The sequence below is a fragment of the Cydia splendana genome, chromosome 14, assembly GCF_910591565.1.
Source record: "Cydia splendana chromosome 14, ilCydSple1.2, whole genome shotgun sequence".
Classification (NCBI taxonomy): domain Eukaryota; kingdom Metazoa; phylum Arthropoda; class Insecta; order Lepidoptera; family Tortricidae; genus Cydia; species Cydia splendana.
Window position 1 is genome coordinate 12,861,535 of NC_085973.1, and position 15,015 is coordinate 12,876,549.

General features: G+C 37.7%; 1 protein-coding gene across 3 annotated transcripts in view; it reads right to left on the bottom strand.

The window, feature by feature from the left end:
- LOC134796763 (protein TIS11) overlaps positions 1 to 7,736 on the bottom strand; it is a 43,912-nt gene extending 36,176 nt beyond the window's left edge. For 2 of the 3 annotated variants that reach the window (XM_063768979.1, XM_063768978.1), the window contains exon 1: positions 7,115 to 7,736. In XM_063768979.1, the coding sequence (XP_063625049.1) occupies positions 7,115 to 7,174 (60 nt within the window). In that variant the 5' untranslated portion in view covers positions 7,175 to 7,736. The remainder of the gene's footprint in view (positions 1 to 7,114) is intronic. The other variant, XM_063768980.1, reaches the window with a different exon arrangement.
- Positions 7,737 to 15,015: the final 7,279 nt, after the last annotated feature.

Genomic DNA, 15,015 nt, shown 5'->3' on the forward strand with positions numbered 1-15,015 from the left:
TCCGTATTCAAACAATTAGTCATGACTTCATAGTTAGTTCACATCACCTATACAAATAGCCTACAGTTGTATTGTAATGCTGTGCTGTTAATAACGAAAAGTTTTTATTAGTTGCAAAAACGTTCAGGCAGAAATGCAAGACAGTAAGTTTGTATAAGTTAGCTCAGCCAGATTGCTTTTATAAGTAATCGTCTGAACGTGGGTAGTAAGCCATTGTCGCAATCCCCGCACAGGGCCACGCTGACTGTGAAACCTCCAACTTGCCTCAAATTAGCGTCTAGAGTATATTTATGCCTCGACGCATAATGCCATCTTCACATTGAGCAACCGAAGAGCTCAAGGTAGGCCACATATTAAAAAACTAAACAATATTAACGCATGTTTGGAAAGCGCACCTTGGTACGTAGGTATCTTCTCTGTGGTATTTTTATCTATCGGCAAGTTTCGCATGATTACACTGACTGCTTACAATAATGATTTGGATCGTGGCATGTAACTTTAAGATGAGTAAAAGGCTGTATAGTGCATTGAAATGAAGGGAACAAAGAATTGACTCATGTCCGGAGCGCTGTCGCAGAGAAAGGAGCTAAAAATAGTACAGTGACGAGCCCGGGGCCGTTGGACCTGGCCTACGCAACTTGACTTATTGGCCTTTCGGCCCTGACGTGAGGCTTACCCAACGCAGGACTCGTTGCGCCTCTTCCCTTTGCAAAGTGTGACCTCAGATTACCCCATATTCTCTTTACTTACAATGAAATACCGCGTAAACACGTTAGGGTTTTCCGTCACGGCAAACATCTGACGAAGCCAATAAATACGTAAACAACTAGACACTTTAGCACCTGGATTATGTGGGTTTTAGCTCGTAAATAACAAGTTTTTATTATTATTCGATACTTAGTATTTCTATTCAGTGCTATCTACGTCAAGACAAACTATGAGTGTTAATTTTTAAGTCAATGACAAATGTGAGAGTTGAATGAATTATATTTTTAATCCTTTATGTACCTACTTAATGCAAAGATAGATGTTTTAAATCTTTATTTATGTGTTTGTTTCATCGAAACTTTATTAAGATACTTAACAATTTTTTTTATTCCATGTAAATATGTACCATTGCAATATTGGTTTTAACTATAGTTCGTTTTTTTTAGCATTAGAAATAAGGTAAACAATCTTGATGTGTGTTTTAATTGAAAACCACATTTTAAAAATAAGTTACGGCAAATATGTAACACTTATGAATCTATGTAATACGTTCATTTATATTCTTCTGCTTTCTTAAGTAATAGTTATTGATTTTTAAAAAGCGTTTTTCAACTTTTTCAATTAAAAGACATGTCAAGATTGCTTACCCTCTTTCAAGTTCTTTCTAATGCTAAAAAAACGAACTTTAGATATGTCTTGGCAAGTTTGGGTAAGAAAACAGTGGCCGTGTCAGTTTCTTAACCTTTCTGATTTTAAATACAAAACTTGCGTGAGATTAACATCTTACATACCTATTGAAACATTCAGATGTAAAAGATGAATAATCAGATGTTTTAATTAAAAAAAAACAACGGGTTGCACCACAGGTTGCACTCCGGGAGTGCCGGCAGAAGTGAAAACTCAATGACATTGTAACAGTGTTTTGATCAGGTCACGTGTCCGTCTTACGAATTTTCAATCTGTCGAATCTGTCGGTCACGTGACCTGTCGCGAGTTTAACATTTTTTCCCCATTACAAAAAGTGCACAGCGCCGCTAAAGAAGTTTTCACTTTAAAAAAAAGTAGGCAAACTTAATATGCGTTAATAAGTACAGTATAGCACAGCACTGGCACAATACGTCAAACGAAAGCTTGCAACATTCGATCCCCGGCGATTCATCAGAAACATGCTTCTCGAATTGCAGTGCAACGCGACGCGATAACAAAATGGCGCCACGAATCCCACGCAGCATCGCATTTCGCCAATGGGGCATGAGAGGAAATACTCTAAAATGACTTATTGTACTAACGAATGCTGCGCTGGCACCAGCCGACTCCCACGACCGGCAATTGTTTACGTTGCACTCGAGGGTTTCTGCAACGTCTCGAGTGTTGGGAAACAACGACTCCCGAGCTAGGAACCGGCCGTTTGAGAAACCTTTCCAACGTTGATTGCGAAAAGTATGGAAAGCTTGTATTTACATATGCAGAATATGACAAGACAACAGCGTCTTTGACACGAGTGTAAACGAGAATTAATCAAATAGATAGGTATCTCGCTTCTGTCTTTAAGCTGGTTGCAGAAAAAATGTGGTTACGTTTAAACCTAGGTTGGCGTTATCAACTCACGTGGAGAGCTAATCGAGTCACGTGATAACCTTCAAAAAGGCTAAGTTCTTCTGTGTACGAAAACCAAAAAAAAATTTAGGCACCGAGGCCACTTATATTAAAACAAAAAGGTCTACTATCGCTTTTAATGGGAACCTTGCCCCTCTTCTGTGCCTCTTGACATAGCTATAAAAAAATATTAAATAGCGTTTTAACACGTAGACCGTTCATTTGTTAAGGCGTTGTTAATGGTACCGAAAATAGACGGTTGCACGGTCAAGTCTAACCGCATCAAAACTACCCAGCCTCTTTACAAGTTCATAAAAAATTACTTAAGCAAGACATGAACAATTAACATTAAACAACAAGTTTTGTTTATCAAGTTCTAGACCGGTTGGACAATCTATTAAAGCAATAAGAGTGCATTAAATATTTAACAGAAATTCTGAATACCTAAACATAAGCGCCGTATCTGGTCCGGGTTTATCGTCTTGGGCGAACTATCAATTCTATTATTATACCTATAGGTAGGTTTATCCAATTACTCAGAAGACTATAGCGACATGCCTTGTGATGATATCAGAGAAAAAAGGAAATGGATATTATTAACCTACTACACCTACTTTTTTTCGACAGCTTAAAGAGAATTTGTAGAACGTTTACACCTAGTTCCGAGTGTGTAGACACTGTAGACCGATTGAAGGCACCAACGTCAAACCCCCCAGAGTAATTCGCGAAGAGAGGTGTCACATTGTAAATCAGGCCCCTAATTTCTATGTGAAAAACCAAGACTACTATGAGAAGGTAAAATATTAGAGGATCGGGCGACAGAAGTAGCTTCGAACTTGCTAGCCTTACTGTCAGTTTCGGTGAAACAATGGCACTTCAAACACCCGCATCTTCACTATTTTAGGAGGAATGTATCGGTTTGGTGTAATGTATGGTAATGCGGGTATTGCGAGCGTGGCGCGATCGCACGCTCCGCCGCGCCACGTGATTACACGCCTTACTGACCAACTAACAACCATCGAATGCACTAGGCCGAAAATATACTATTTGCAATTTTAGCCAATACAAATGATACGTTACATGCTATTCGTACCAACAGTAACTCTCCGAGTTAAGTACTCTATAGATGTCTGGTTTACTGATCTAGATGGCAAGTACCTACTTTGAATCCTGAAAATCACCCGTACTTTTACTTCTAAGCGGACAAAAAGTGTGTACATTTTTTCCCTAGTTGAATCGTATACACATATAATACCTACATATATGGATTAACAGTCAAATATTTAACGGATGTAGGAAATTTTAATAACTACTACTTTGCTAAGTTACTTAGGTACTCCTAATTTAATACCTACGCTATAGTTCGTTTTTTTTGCATTAGAAATAAGGTAAACAATCTTGATGTGTCTTTTAATTGAAAACCACATTTTAAAAATAAGTTACGGCAAATATGTAACAATTATGAATCTAATACGATCATTTATATTCTTCTGCTTTCATAACTAATAGTTACCGATTCTTAAAAAGCGTTTTTCAATTAAAAGACATGTCAAGATCGCTTGCCTTCTTTCAAGTTCTTTCTAATGCTAAAAAAAACGAACTATAGGTTTAGGCTGAAATAATCCGATTTAGATTGAGTTTTCTACAACAATTTATCGATTTTATTGAAGACTATTTCTCCAGATTAGACTTGAAGCAATTTAACTATAAAATTAACAGGTAAGAGACAGATAGAGAAGAAAATATCAGTCCATGCAATTGTAGAGTCGTTAATATCAGTGTTCAGGTTGGAAGATCCCTAGCATTTTATCTGAGACCTACCATCAATAGTAAAAGGACAAAAGAGACTTTCACAAAGGACCCTTTGTGGTGCCCTACGAGGAGTGGTGCAAAAAATATACCCAACATAATGGAGAGCGGTGGTGTGTGTAAATAAATAAAAGACAGGTAGACGGTTGTAGGTGTATTTATAGAACTGAACGGTCCTGAGCTAATTTTTTTAAGAGTTCGAATCTATGGGCTTTGGTGAAAAAAAGATGCACCTTTCAAATTTCCCACTGGCAGTAAAGTTTGTAATCTATTGAAGTTTGGAAGAAAATACCATGCTTTTATTACGAGTACCTACACACCTTATTTTGTGAACAATTTGTACAATGCCTTAAATTTAAGGGGAAGTTTAGAGGGAAAAAGCTTAATGCTAATGTCTAACACTACATCAGCGTCGAAGTAAATAAGATGTAAGAGGGTCACAAAATGAAGTACGTATACCTACTACCTACCAAGTCTTGTTAAAGTTGAAGAATCGATTCGCCAAAAAATTATAGCCTAAACAGTAACAAAGCAACATCCAAAGTTAAGCACTCAACATCGGCAGTATTTTATTTATGATAAGATTACGCACAAAGGTTTCATTATAATTTGCGATTAAACTACCCAGACACGTAGTACAGTACTGGTATTCTGTGCTTCGTTAGGTACAGAAACCCGATTCTATCAAAACCACTCAGGTGCATAACATCGTTATAAATATGTATACTGCGTAAGCATGTGTGCGTGTCCAAATGTAAGCCAGCAACCCCAGCAACAAGTGTCTTCCACATGTAAAAACCACAAAAACCCTGAGCAGGTAACATATGCTAGGTGGATAGGAGCAAACGATTTATAACTATGTGAATTGGCTAATAGAACCGGTTTTCCCTCGTCACTGCAAACGGGTTTTTAAACACGTCTCGGAGACAAGCGATAATAAACTGTATTGGTACGACGCAGGATTCATTTGAGACTTGAAAACGACTTGTTTGTGACCCCTTAACCACGTCTGTTATATACCCTGTCGGGCGGAGATTACTCAACTCAAGGGTTCAAGCAGATACAAGATACGAAAGAGGTAAGGTAGGTAGTAGGTACCTAATTCTACTTACTTACTCCACGAGACAAGACAATAAAGCAAAAATGTTCGTGCGTGTTCGTGTTTCAGTCTATGAGTGAATTTTGTATAGGAAATTAAATTAGGACTTAAATATAATATAGCAATTATAAATTTATAACGCGTCTATTTTTGCGTAACATTTGCCTAAAATCTTGAAAAGGTGAATATATAGGTATGACATGATTTCATTAGGCTCGTTTACGCTACCTTAAGCTGGCCATACAACAACGGCCCACCCTGGCCATGTCAGGTAGATAAATAGATATCGATTTTGGCAAATGTGGTACAGTCAGCATGAAAACTAGCGTATCAGACTATCCGTCAAAACAAAAGTATCTAACATTCTCTGATAGCTTAAAAAAAAAATGTTTCTATATAGGAATAAAACCATTAAACTAGTGCAGAGATACTTTGAACGCGAACTGTCGAGATATATATATATATATATATATCTCTATTTGGAACAGTATTACATATGTTACCTACCATAGATGCTAACTGTACCTATCTTTAGAGAGCAGTTTAAAATGTAGTAAAGTAGGTGAGGTATCGCGAAAAACGAAAATGGAAATTTCGCGGTAGGGTCTCCGATCTGGGTACCTCGCTTGGTACCTAACCCGGGCGAGCTGATATCGAGTCAGGTCCGAATATACGATTTTTCTTTCAGCCTACGCCTATACCTAGGTAGTCTGGCAACCTGTAGCTAATAGATGCCTACACTACCCAGCCATCTACCCAGGAACACGCATTTCTGTGCAACTGGTTTTATAAACTTGAACTGTGTGGGTACCTATCTACTAAGAAGAATTGTATGAATAATTAGTAGGTGTAGCTATTTTATAATTTTGCAAGTAGCAATGATGTACCTTAATTAAATGAAGGTTTCTAAGGGCTAAATATAAAACAGAAATTTAAGTAGGTTCTTGTCTAAATTGATGAATGAAGTTAGGGTAAGTGTGCTATTTTTTATGTTGATTTTGGGAATTTAGGACATTGTAAGATACCTATGACATGATTTAAATAAATAAATCATAATTTTGTAGTAGGTAGGTAGATGTTTTCATTTAGTACCTACGTGTACCTACTTGTATTCCTACCTCCGTATTTAAACTGATTGATACCTAACTGTCATATTTATGTCAGTCAATTTCCAGTTTACAAAACTAAGAAACTAAAGAAAGTACCTAAAGAAGGTACCTACAAAGCAAACAGTGTCTGTTACTTATTTAATTGAGAAGAGGGTAACTATCAAACTCCATCCTATTTGAAAGGTTGGTGTTAGCGAAATCCTCTAAGTTCATTTTGCACATTTTGGCAGTAACAGACCTCATCGAAAGAGGCATGCACCTATTGCACGGAGTTTATGTGCACGATCATGTTCCATTCGAATCAAAGCTAACCGACGAACACGTGTTGGATATCGAGGTTTCAAATTCAATACAAAGTTGATGCCTTATTTACTTGTTAATTATATTGGCAGCAGGTAGAAACGTGTTGATTATTATTGTCTTCGAACTAAAAAAATACCCTGCATAGCATAGCAAGTCACTGTATTCAAATAAAACACACTGTTTACGAACGCTTTCAAGCAGGTAATTTTGACAGCTGATAACTTACCTATTGTTTTGAAAGAAAATTAAAATGTATTTTTTAATACTTTATGACTGATATTTGACTACCCGTGGTTATTCTTGTAAATGGATTAGTAATATTGGCACATTAGAAAGGTCGTTTTTTTGGATACAAATGTACAAAAAAGGTTTTGAAAAGTTCGTTTTATGATGTCATGGTTATAGAGGGTTGTTGCTAAGTCTATGAAATATGACGATAAAAATAATATCACGCATTGGCATGCAAAGATTGAAAAAAATATCAACATACCTTCAAGAACATATCACCAAAGTCGTACAGCGCAGACTGATGCATTATGGCAGTAGACATTATTATAAACCAACTCGTCACTTATTCCAGATAATCTTGGTTTATAAAACTGTTTCACTGTAGATTTGTTAGGTCGACGAACTCACTGTAATTTTAGGTTAGTATTCTGAAAGTTCACGATAGGTTTGACGAGAAATTTAAGGGAACTAGTAGATGCAGTAAATTCGTTGCTGTTTTGTTTGATTGTTCGATGACCACAGATTAACTAGTTGGCCGCGGTTTTAACTTTTTTTCTTTCCACGATTGAGCCAGATAAATTTTTTGAACACAATTTCGCAAACGTAGCGAAAATGTACAAAACTGTCCTTTGTTTTCGAAGTCTTTCTTCACTTTTTTTCGCGTCTATACGGAAATACACAAATTTGGTCGAATAACTGCGCGAACTGCATCGAAGTTAACTTAGTGTTATAAACTTTTTTCTGTTTCCGACTTTATACTCCAAAAACTTAGTTCTGGCTGGTATAATTCGTAAAATAAAAAAAAAATATTCGCAGAGTCAACGCTCGCGCAAAACGCACCACACGTTCATTCCGTATCACGCTCGCTCGCGTACTGAGCCAGCTTCGAGCGGGTAAATTTTGTTTTCAAATCAAACAGCGCGATCACAGCGTTTCGGTTTCTGAGCGAGATTCGTTTTCCATTCGGGTGCGTTCGATTGCTATTCGGCAGTATTCGGCTGTCTGTTTTGTTTTTGCTTCTCCCGCCACAACAAAACTCCCTCACCATGCATGCCGAGTTATCATAATGTATAATATACTTGTTAGTTACCTAAATGCTTTATTTCAATATTTAATAAATAACGATACGGCCAACGCGGAATATGAAATTGTTACACTACGTAAAATTTTGACGTAAAGTGTCCTTCAATTTTAGAGTATGTTGCCTGTTTTTTCATTTCGTGAAATAGTGTTGCGCTATAATCGATATTTACCGCAAAACGCGTTTTTTTTCTTCCAGTCAGTTTAAAGGGTTATTGCAATTATTATTATCAGATTTGCGACGAGGTGGTTTTGTGGAGATGTAGTATGTTAAGTAGGTAGGTACTTAAATGTAAATACATATAACAAGATTTTCAACTTTTATACTTACATACCTACTTACTGCAGAAATTTGAAGCACTTATTGCTGGAAGCTATTTTATGGCACAGACAAAACATCCTCCAGACTGCGCATAGTCGCGCTACCCCCTCTGCCACGCATACGGTAATTTTACTCCATGTTAGAGTCGAAAGTGTCTTTGTGTGATGTCCGTGAACTCGTTCGTCGTTTGAACGGACCAATCACGCTCACCTCGTCCCGCGCACCCCCGCATTTTTGGCATCATCGGTTGCATGAAATAATTGCTCTAAACTCGGTCTAGAGGATTCCTAGTCTATGTTTTATGGGCACTCGCACCCCTTCAAAAGGGTGTCGAAGGATAACACAGTCAGTCAGCCGATAGTACATATGTATTCCACAATCTTTCAATTTTAGATTTTAAACTAAAGGATCCAAACTCAAAAATATATCAACTTCTGGGTCTCAAGAGGTTAATCCGCTAGGGGCATTTCGATGTTTTTCTACAAATTTTGTACAAACAAGCTCATGGCCTGCCTATAACAACGAAAGTTTAAAACTTCTGAAATGTCAAAGCGCGTTTCTAATCCTTTCGAAACGTTATTTTGGGTACACTGCGAGTGTCGTGTACCTGACTAAAATGGATTTTGCCGATAATAAAATTGTGTACAAGTGTAGAGAGGTATCACAGTTACAAAATTAAACGCGTAGAACTTTTTTTAGTTTTATCTCTGAGGAATGCCCTAGCCTTGTCCTAGCCTCTCTGAGGAATGTCACTGTCCTAGCCTTATTTATAAACAAAAACTTATGGCTACTTATACCCCTGTATATATGGAAGCGGGTTAAGCCAGTATCTACCTATAATAAATTTCGCCAACTGAATACCGAATACTAAAACTTGCTATCGAAGAAATAACTCGAACCGCCGGTTAAGGTTACGGTTAAAGCTCCACAACTATCAATTTTGGAGTAAAACAAAAAGGCGGTTGTTTAAAAAAGTTCGCAATTTTAGAGCTGGTTCGACCAGCTCCATCGTAAACAAGTTTACAATTTGAAGCTCTACTGCTGTCGCATTCAGTCCCTTGTTAGTGCGACAAGGACAAGAAGAATGTGTTGGTTTTCGAACGTCGCCCCAGCGCCCAGCATCGGCCATTGGAGTTGAGGCGCACGACCAAGCGGACCAAGTCCCCTGGGCAACTTTTTATATAGCGTTCGTTCGTTGCAAACCCGTTTGACGGTTTAGTGTTATGTTATGCACAATATCATGCTACATATATTGTGGTATGGTCTAAGTAGGCACATAAGGATAGCGTCTCCAAAAGTATCTTTATATTTTAGTGGCCGTTATGTCCCAGTGATTTCACGTTGCAAAAGTTGGGTACTTATACCGCGCGAGGGAATAAAAAGTCAAGCGTAGTTTTGTTTTAGATATGCAGTATGTGTATTTTATTTTATCTTTCGAAAATTGTATCTTTTAATGATAATTAACCTATAGTGTAAACAACGTTATTTACGGTATTTGACACATTATGACTGACGTATATAGAGATGTAACTAACGCAAATCGATTGTCACAGCAAGCGATTACGATTGGATGGCACGTAGACTGAGGTATCGAATTGTGACGTATAATGAATTTTTATTTGAGATTTAAATAAAGCTAGAATTATATGGTTTTCCCGCAAGCTAAATGCATTTAATACACCGACCGAGTAGGTCGCACCCATTGTCAAAATTGAAACTAACTGGGGATCTATTTTAAAGTTTATTTATGTTATTTCTGTGTCAAATTTGTTGTCTGTTAAGTGACGATAAATATATCCATATTTACAGTTAATTATCCACCTTTTCCTTATTTTTATTAAAAGAAAAATGAATAATTCATATCGATTTACTTAGACGACTACCGATTCATAACGGTGGTGTCCGGCCAACCCTAAAATTAAAAAAAAAAAGACGTAGAACGTAAACGTTCGCAGTGCAGTTGTTTTCCTTTGTGATTTCAAAGTGCAAGACATTTTACGTAGTGTTGCTGTAGTGAGTGACAGACGTCAAATACCGTAAATAACGTTGTTTACACTATAATGAGTGAGGTTTAAAATTGTAAATTGCACACTGGACAACATAGGAGATTAGGAGACTTATAATGTCAAGTTTAGTATACATTACATCTAACTTTGAGGTAGGTGTAATCTACTAACGAACTAACTAAAACAAGTTTGATTTAAAAGGTTTTATTGGAATATCCTCTTATCAAAATTTCAGCCTCACTCTCCCTAAGAAGAGAGAAACTGCTAAAAACTTCAAAATTTTGCAGCTCAATGTATGGTATCTATGATGCTTAAATGCTGCCAATTTATAAAAACAAGTTTTTTGATATTATTTTCTATATGGTCTCATGCCTAATATAATGCCTAAACCTAATGCAATGTACCTACCTTATATAGGTAAAATTTAAGTATAGAATGGAATCTTCTCAACCTACCGGGAATTATCGAAGATTTTAAAACGCTATACGTGTTAATTTCAGTAAGTTTAGGATAGCCAGACTAAGGAAATTGCTTCATAAGATATTAGACCTTCAAAACCGTAACCTGCCTGTTTACTACTCTGCGTGTCATACCTGTACTGTCACAACAGCAAGGCTCAGGTTCTCAAAGCCGGGATATACTATTTCTCGCTTAAGCATTAATGTATTCTCATGGGAAACAAGTCGTAACGTGAGTGGCATTAGGACTGAAACGTAAGCGTTTGGCGGACCAGCGTCGAATGGCGTGCTTAGGGGTGCGGTTGAAATTGCTTGCCGAGTTTGAGCCGAACACTTAGGCAAACCAATATAGTACCGACGCATTAATCGTAACCGCTAACTAATAATCGTGTGATTTTGAAAAGTATTCTGAATTACATTCTAGCGAAAGTATCGACTTGCTAATCCTTAGTGTGGCATGGATATCCGAAAGGCAATGTGTATTCATAGATCAAGCTTAGGTTTACCGAGTCGCCTCAGGCTGCAGTCCATGTGCGAAGGCAATATCTTGAGCTTGATTCTCGAAATACAACACCCTAACGCGATAGCTACCCGAGTTGATACCTCAACAGTTTTGTGTGCGAATAGCGTTGAACAACTTGCTATAATTGCTACTAATAGTCTGTAGTATACGTATAAACAACTACATAAAAATCAAGCTTAATAATGACATATTATGTACAAGTCCACTGTTATTTACTTATTATTAGGTACATGGTACCAGTCACTGGGGCCCTATAGCATAGCGTCAACATTTCTATAAAGTGGGACAATAACTTTTCGAAAAATGACTTGTTGGATCTGTACAAGTTTGTTATACTTACCTAAACTTTTTTTTTTCAATTTATTCTACACCTATTTCATTATTGAACAGAAAAAATGTGACCACAACACACAAATAAATGCTCTTACCGGGATTCCAACCCGGGACCTCCTGTGGCCTATTTTATAAAGCTGCAAGCTACAATTTACAAGCGGAAGTCTCTTTCTAACCCTATGTGTTAGAACGAGACTTCCGCTTGTAAATTGTAACTTGTAGCTTTATAAAATAGGCCACTGCTTGGTTATACTAGCTAGGATGTCAAACAGATTTCAGAAATACGAAAATGTAATACCTACCTTAAGGTTCCGTCACACAGGCGCGTTTTCTGGGCGGGGCGTGAGCGCGGCGTGACTGGCGTGAGCGTTTTTTATGTGAATGCGGCGCGCCCCGCTCACGCGCCGCCCGCAAAACGCGCCTGTATGCCGGAGCCTTAAGGCAGGGACACACTTATCCCACGTACGCAACGTTATGCAATGCATTATGACATCTGAACCCTGAAATTTGTATGCTTAGAAACATACTTGTCATGCGTTGCGTTGCGTATGACAAGTATGTTTCTAGGCGTACAAATTTCAGGGTTCAGATGTCATAATGCATTGCATACGTTGCGTTCGTGGGATAAGTGTGTCCCTCGCCTTAAAGCGATGTCCAGAAACTGCGCTTGTTTTGAGGAATATTTTTTTTGTGCCAATAACTATATACAATTAATTACCTCGTAAAGACCCTTAAAATAATTGACAATTTGGACGCGTTTTCCGGTTTATACCGATTGTGGTACAGCACTATTTAATTTCAGAAGAGCAAAAACCAGGCAACACACGATTCACACGAAATGTCATTTTAGTCTAGGGATATTATGTCTATGGTAATTTCGTATACAGGCAGGATTTCCGATTGAAACATTGATCTTTAAATAAAATAGCGATTTCGTTTCATGAATATTTTTTTGTTTTTGCTCATAAAAAAGTATAATATTGATAGCGTAAGTATTATGCAGTGAACTAACGCGGAAGTGTGCAGCTAGACGAAATCATTCTAAATTTGATTGAAGCCATTTTTTTAGAGAAGAAGAAGTTCGTAACCAGGCAATAAATAAGTGTAAGTACCTAGAATAGTATGTGTGTAATTTAATTTATGTAATTTAAAATAATCAGTGTTTTAGATCATATTTACTATCATCACCATTACCAGGTTTTAACCGTCCCACTGCTGGGCATAGACCTCTCGTCTCTCTTTTCCTCTTGTACAAAAGGATTTTGATATTCAGACATGTCGGTGAAATGAGTCGCAGAAAACGATGGTCCCCAACAAGGTGGACTGGTGTTCTGGTCCATATTGTATGGAACTGTTGGATAAAGACATCGTTTGACCGATTGTTTTGTATATCATTCGGGGAAGACCTAGGCTGAGGACTGCTGATATTGCAAAGCAAGATAGAAGACTAATTTTGACGCGTAATCTCATACAGTTTTGTACTTAAAGGTTAAAAATGTATGAGATTATTAACAACGATTTCAAATATGACCATGTCACCCATTGATTGAACTGAAACATGGCAAAATGGTTCAATTGTCAGGTCATCTGTAATGCCGAGAATAACTCTTGACAATTTCGGAGCTAGTGAACGTGCCGATGGCCTGATTCAGATTCAAGACAGTTTCATGAGGTTAAATGACTGGCTGTGTAATTTCATTGAGTCTACGAGTTGTTTTCTCGGGCTGACCAGTTTTACGTGAGCTTGACTTAGGTATGTAAGGGTGATATAATGATATTTCACCTGTCCAATTTATTTGTCCAACGTCATTGCCTCTCACTCTCGCATTAAGCAAAATGTGAGACGCAAATACACATTGGACAAAGGTATTGGACAGATGGAATACCACTAAGACGGTCTTCAGATTCCACCATCGCACGCTCCTCAATAATTACCTATTATTTGTTTGTCATAGTTTCATCACTTTCATCAAAGTAATATGTTAATACAGATGTAGGTACTGCGTAATAAAAGGTGGTGACGTGGCCCTTTCGGCCACGACACCAATCTTTTCACAAAAAAAGCAGTCGCTGGTCACTATGTCGACCAAACTGTGTAATTACAAAAAAAAAGTGCATAATAAAATTATTTTCCATCGTTTCCTCACGGAAACGTACGAACGTAACGTGTCTTGCTATTTCAGTCAGTCTCGATATCAAAAGTAAGTACTTACTGAGGTTGAGTGAAGTAACATGACAAATACGAACGTTTCCGAGAAAATACGATGGAACTATACTGGATAGAACTATTATGCACTACATCTGTAAATACCTAAATCTTTAATTTATGTTCTAATTAAGTGATTTTTATTACATGAAAGATTTACAGACGGTTATCCGTCAACGGCCGGTTTTTGCCCGCCCGGATTAGCGAGGTCCTACTGTAGGTAGTCGTCATAAGTACTGGTTTGACGAACGACGAATTGACTCGCACTCGCCAAGCGCCTGGCGACACTCTTGCGCAGGTCAATTATTGCTTTGTCTCAACAAACTAGCCATATATATGCGTTCTGAACACAATGATTCAGGGGCACAAATCAATTTCATCACGAAATCACCAAAATTGCCATAGGTAGGAAGGTCTGCCGATGTTCTCACTATTTTTCACTCACTTTAAAAAATCATTTCATTAGCACGATATGAAAAGATAAGAAAAAGAAAACTAATATTGATATGCAAAATACGTAGAAATTGTGTTATAATCTATTTGTGAGGATAAACTAAGAGCAAAACAATATTATTGTCTCTGGGCCCGATTCGGATTTTGAAATAGACATCTATTAGACATCTTTTAGACATCACCAAGATACGATAACGATATGTTTAAGATCTAACCTGTCAAATTTGACATTTGCGCGATTCTGGAGATACTGTTGAACGATTTCCACAGGATATGACCAGCGCTCGAAAATTCGGATGCTTTTATACCTAAACTTAGCAAATTCCCGGAAACAGCTCAGCAAGTATGGAGTCGGCTTCTTAAAATATTATTTTCATTATTTAAACGCGTAAACGAATAGCGTCTCTGTTGTGTCGGGTGCGGGGCAGTCACAACAGTATACTTAAGGTCATAGCAGAGAGGGTGGATTGTACCTTCCTGAAATTTTGGGTTGACCTAATAATAATTAAATAGTTATTTAATGTAGTAGTAGTTAAGTAATTAACGTAGTCCTAGTCATAAGCCAAACTAACAATTCTATGGATAAAATTTATCTGAAATAAATAATAATAATAGGGCAGCTTGTGGCGAGCTGTTGGGGAGTAACGACCCCACGGACCCGAGTGCTCCCGAGAGTCGGTCAGGGTCTCCGTCTCCGGCGTGTCTTCGTCGGTCGGAGTGGACCCCAAGGGGACCCGCAGGACTCTCAGCTCTGGCTTGCCTTCATTGGCCGTCCAGAGAGG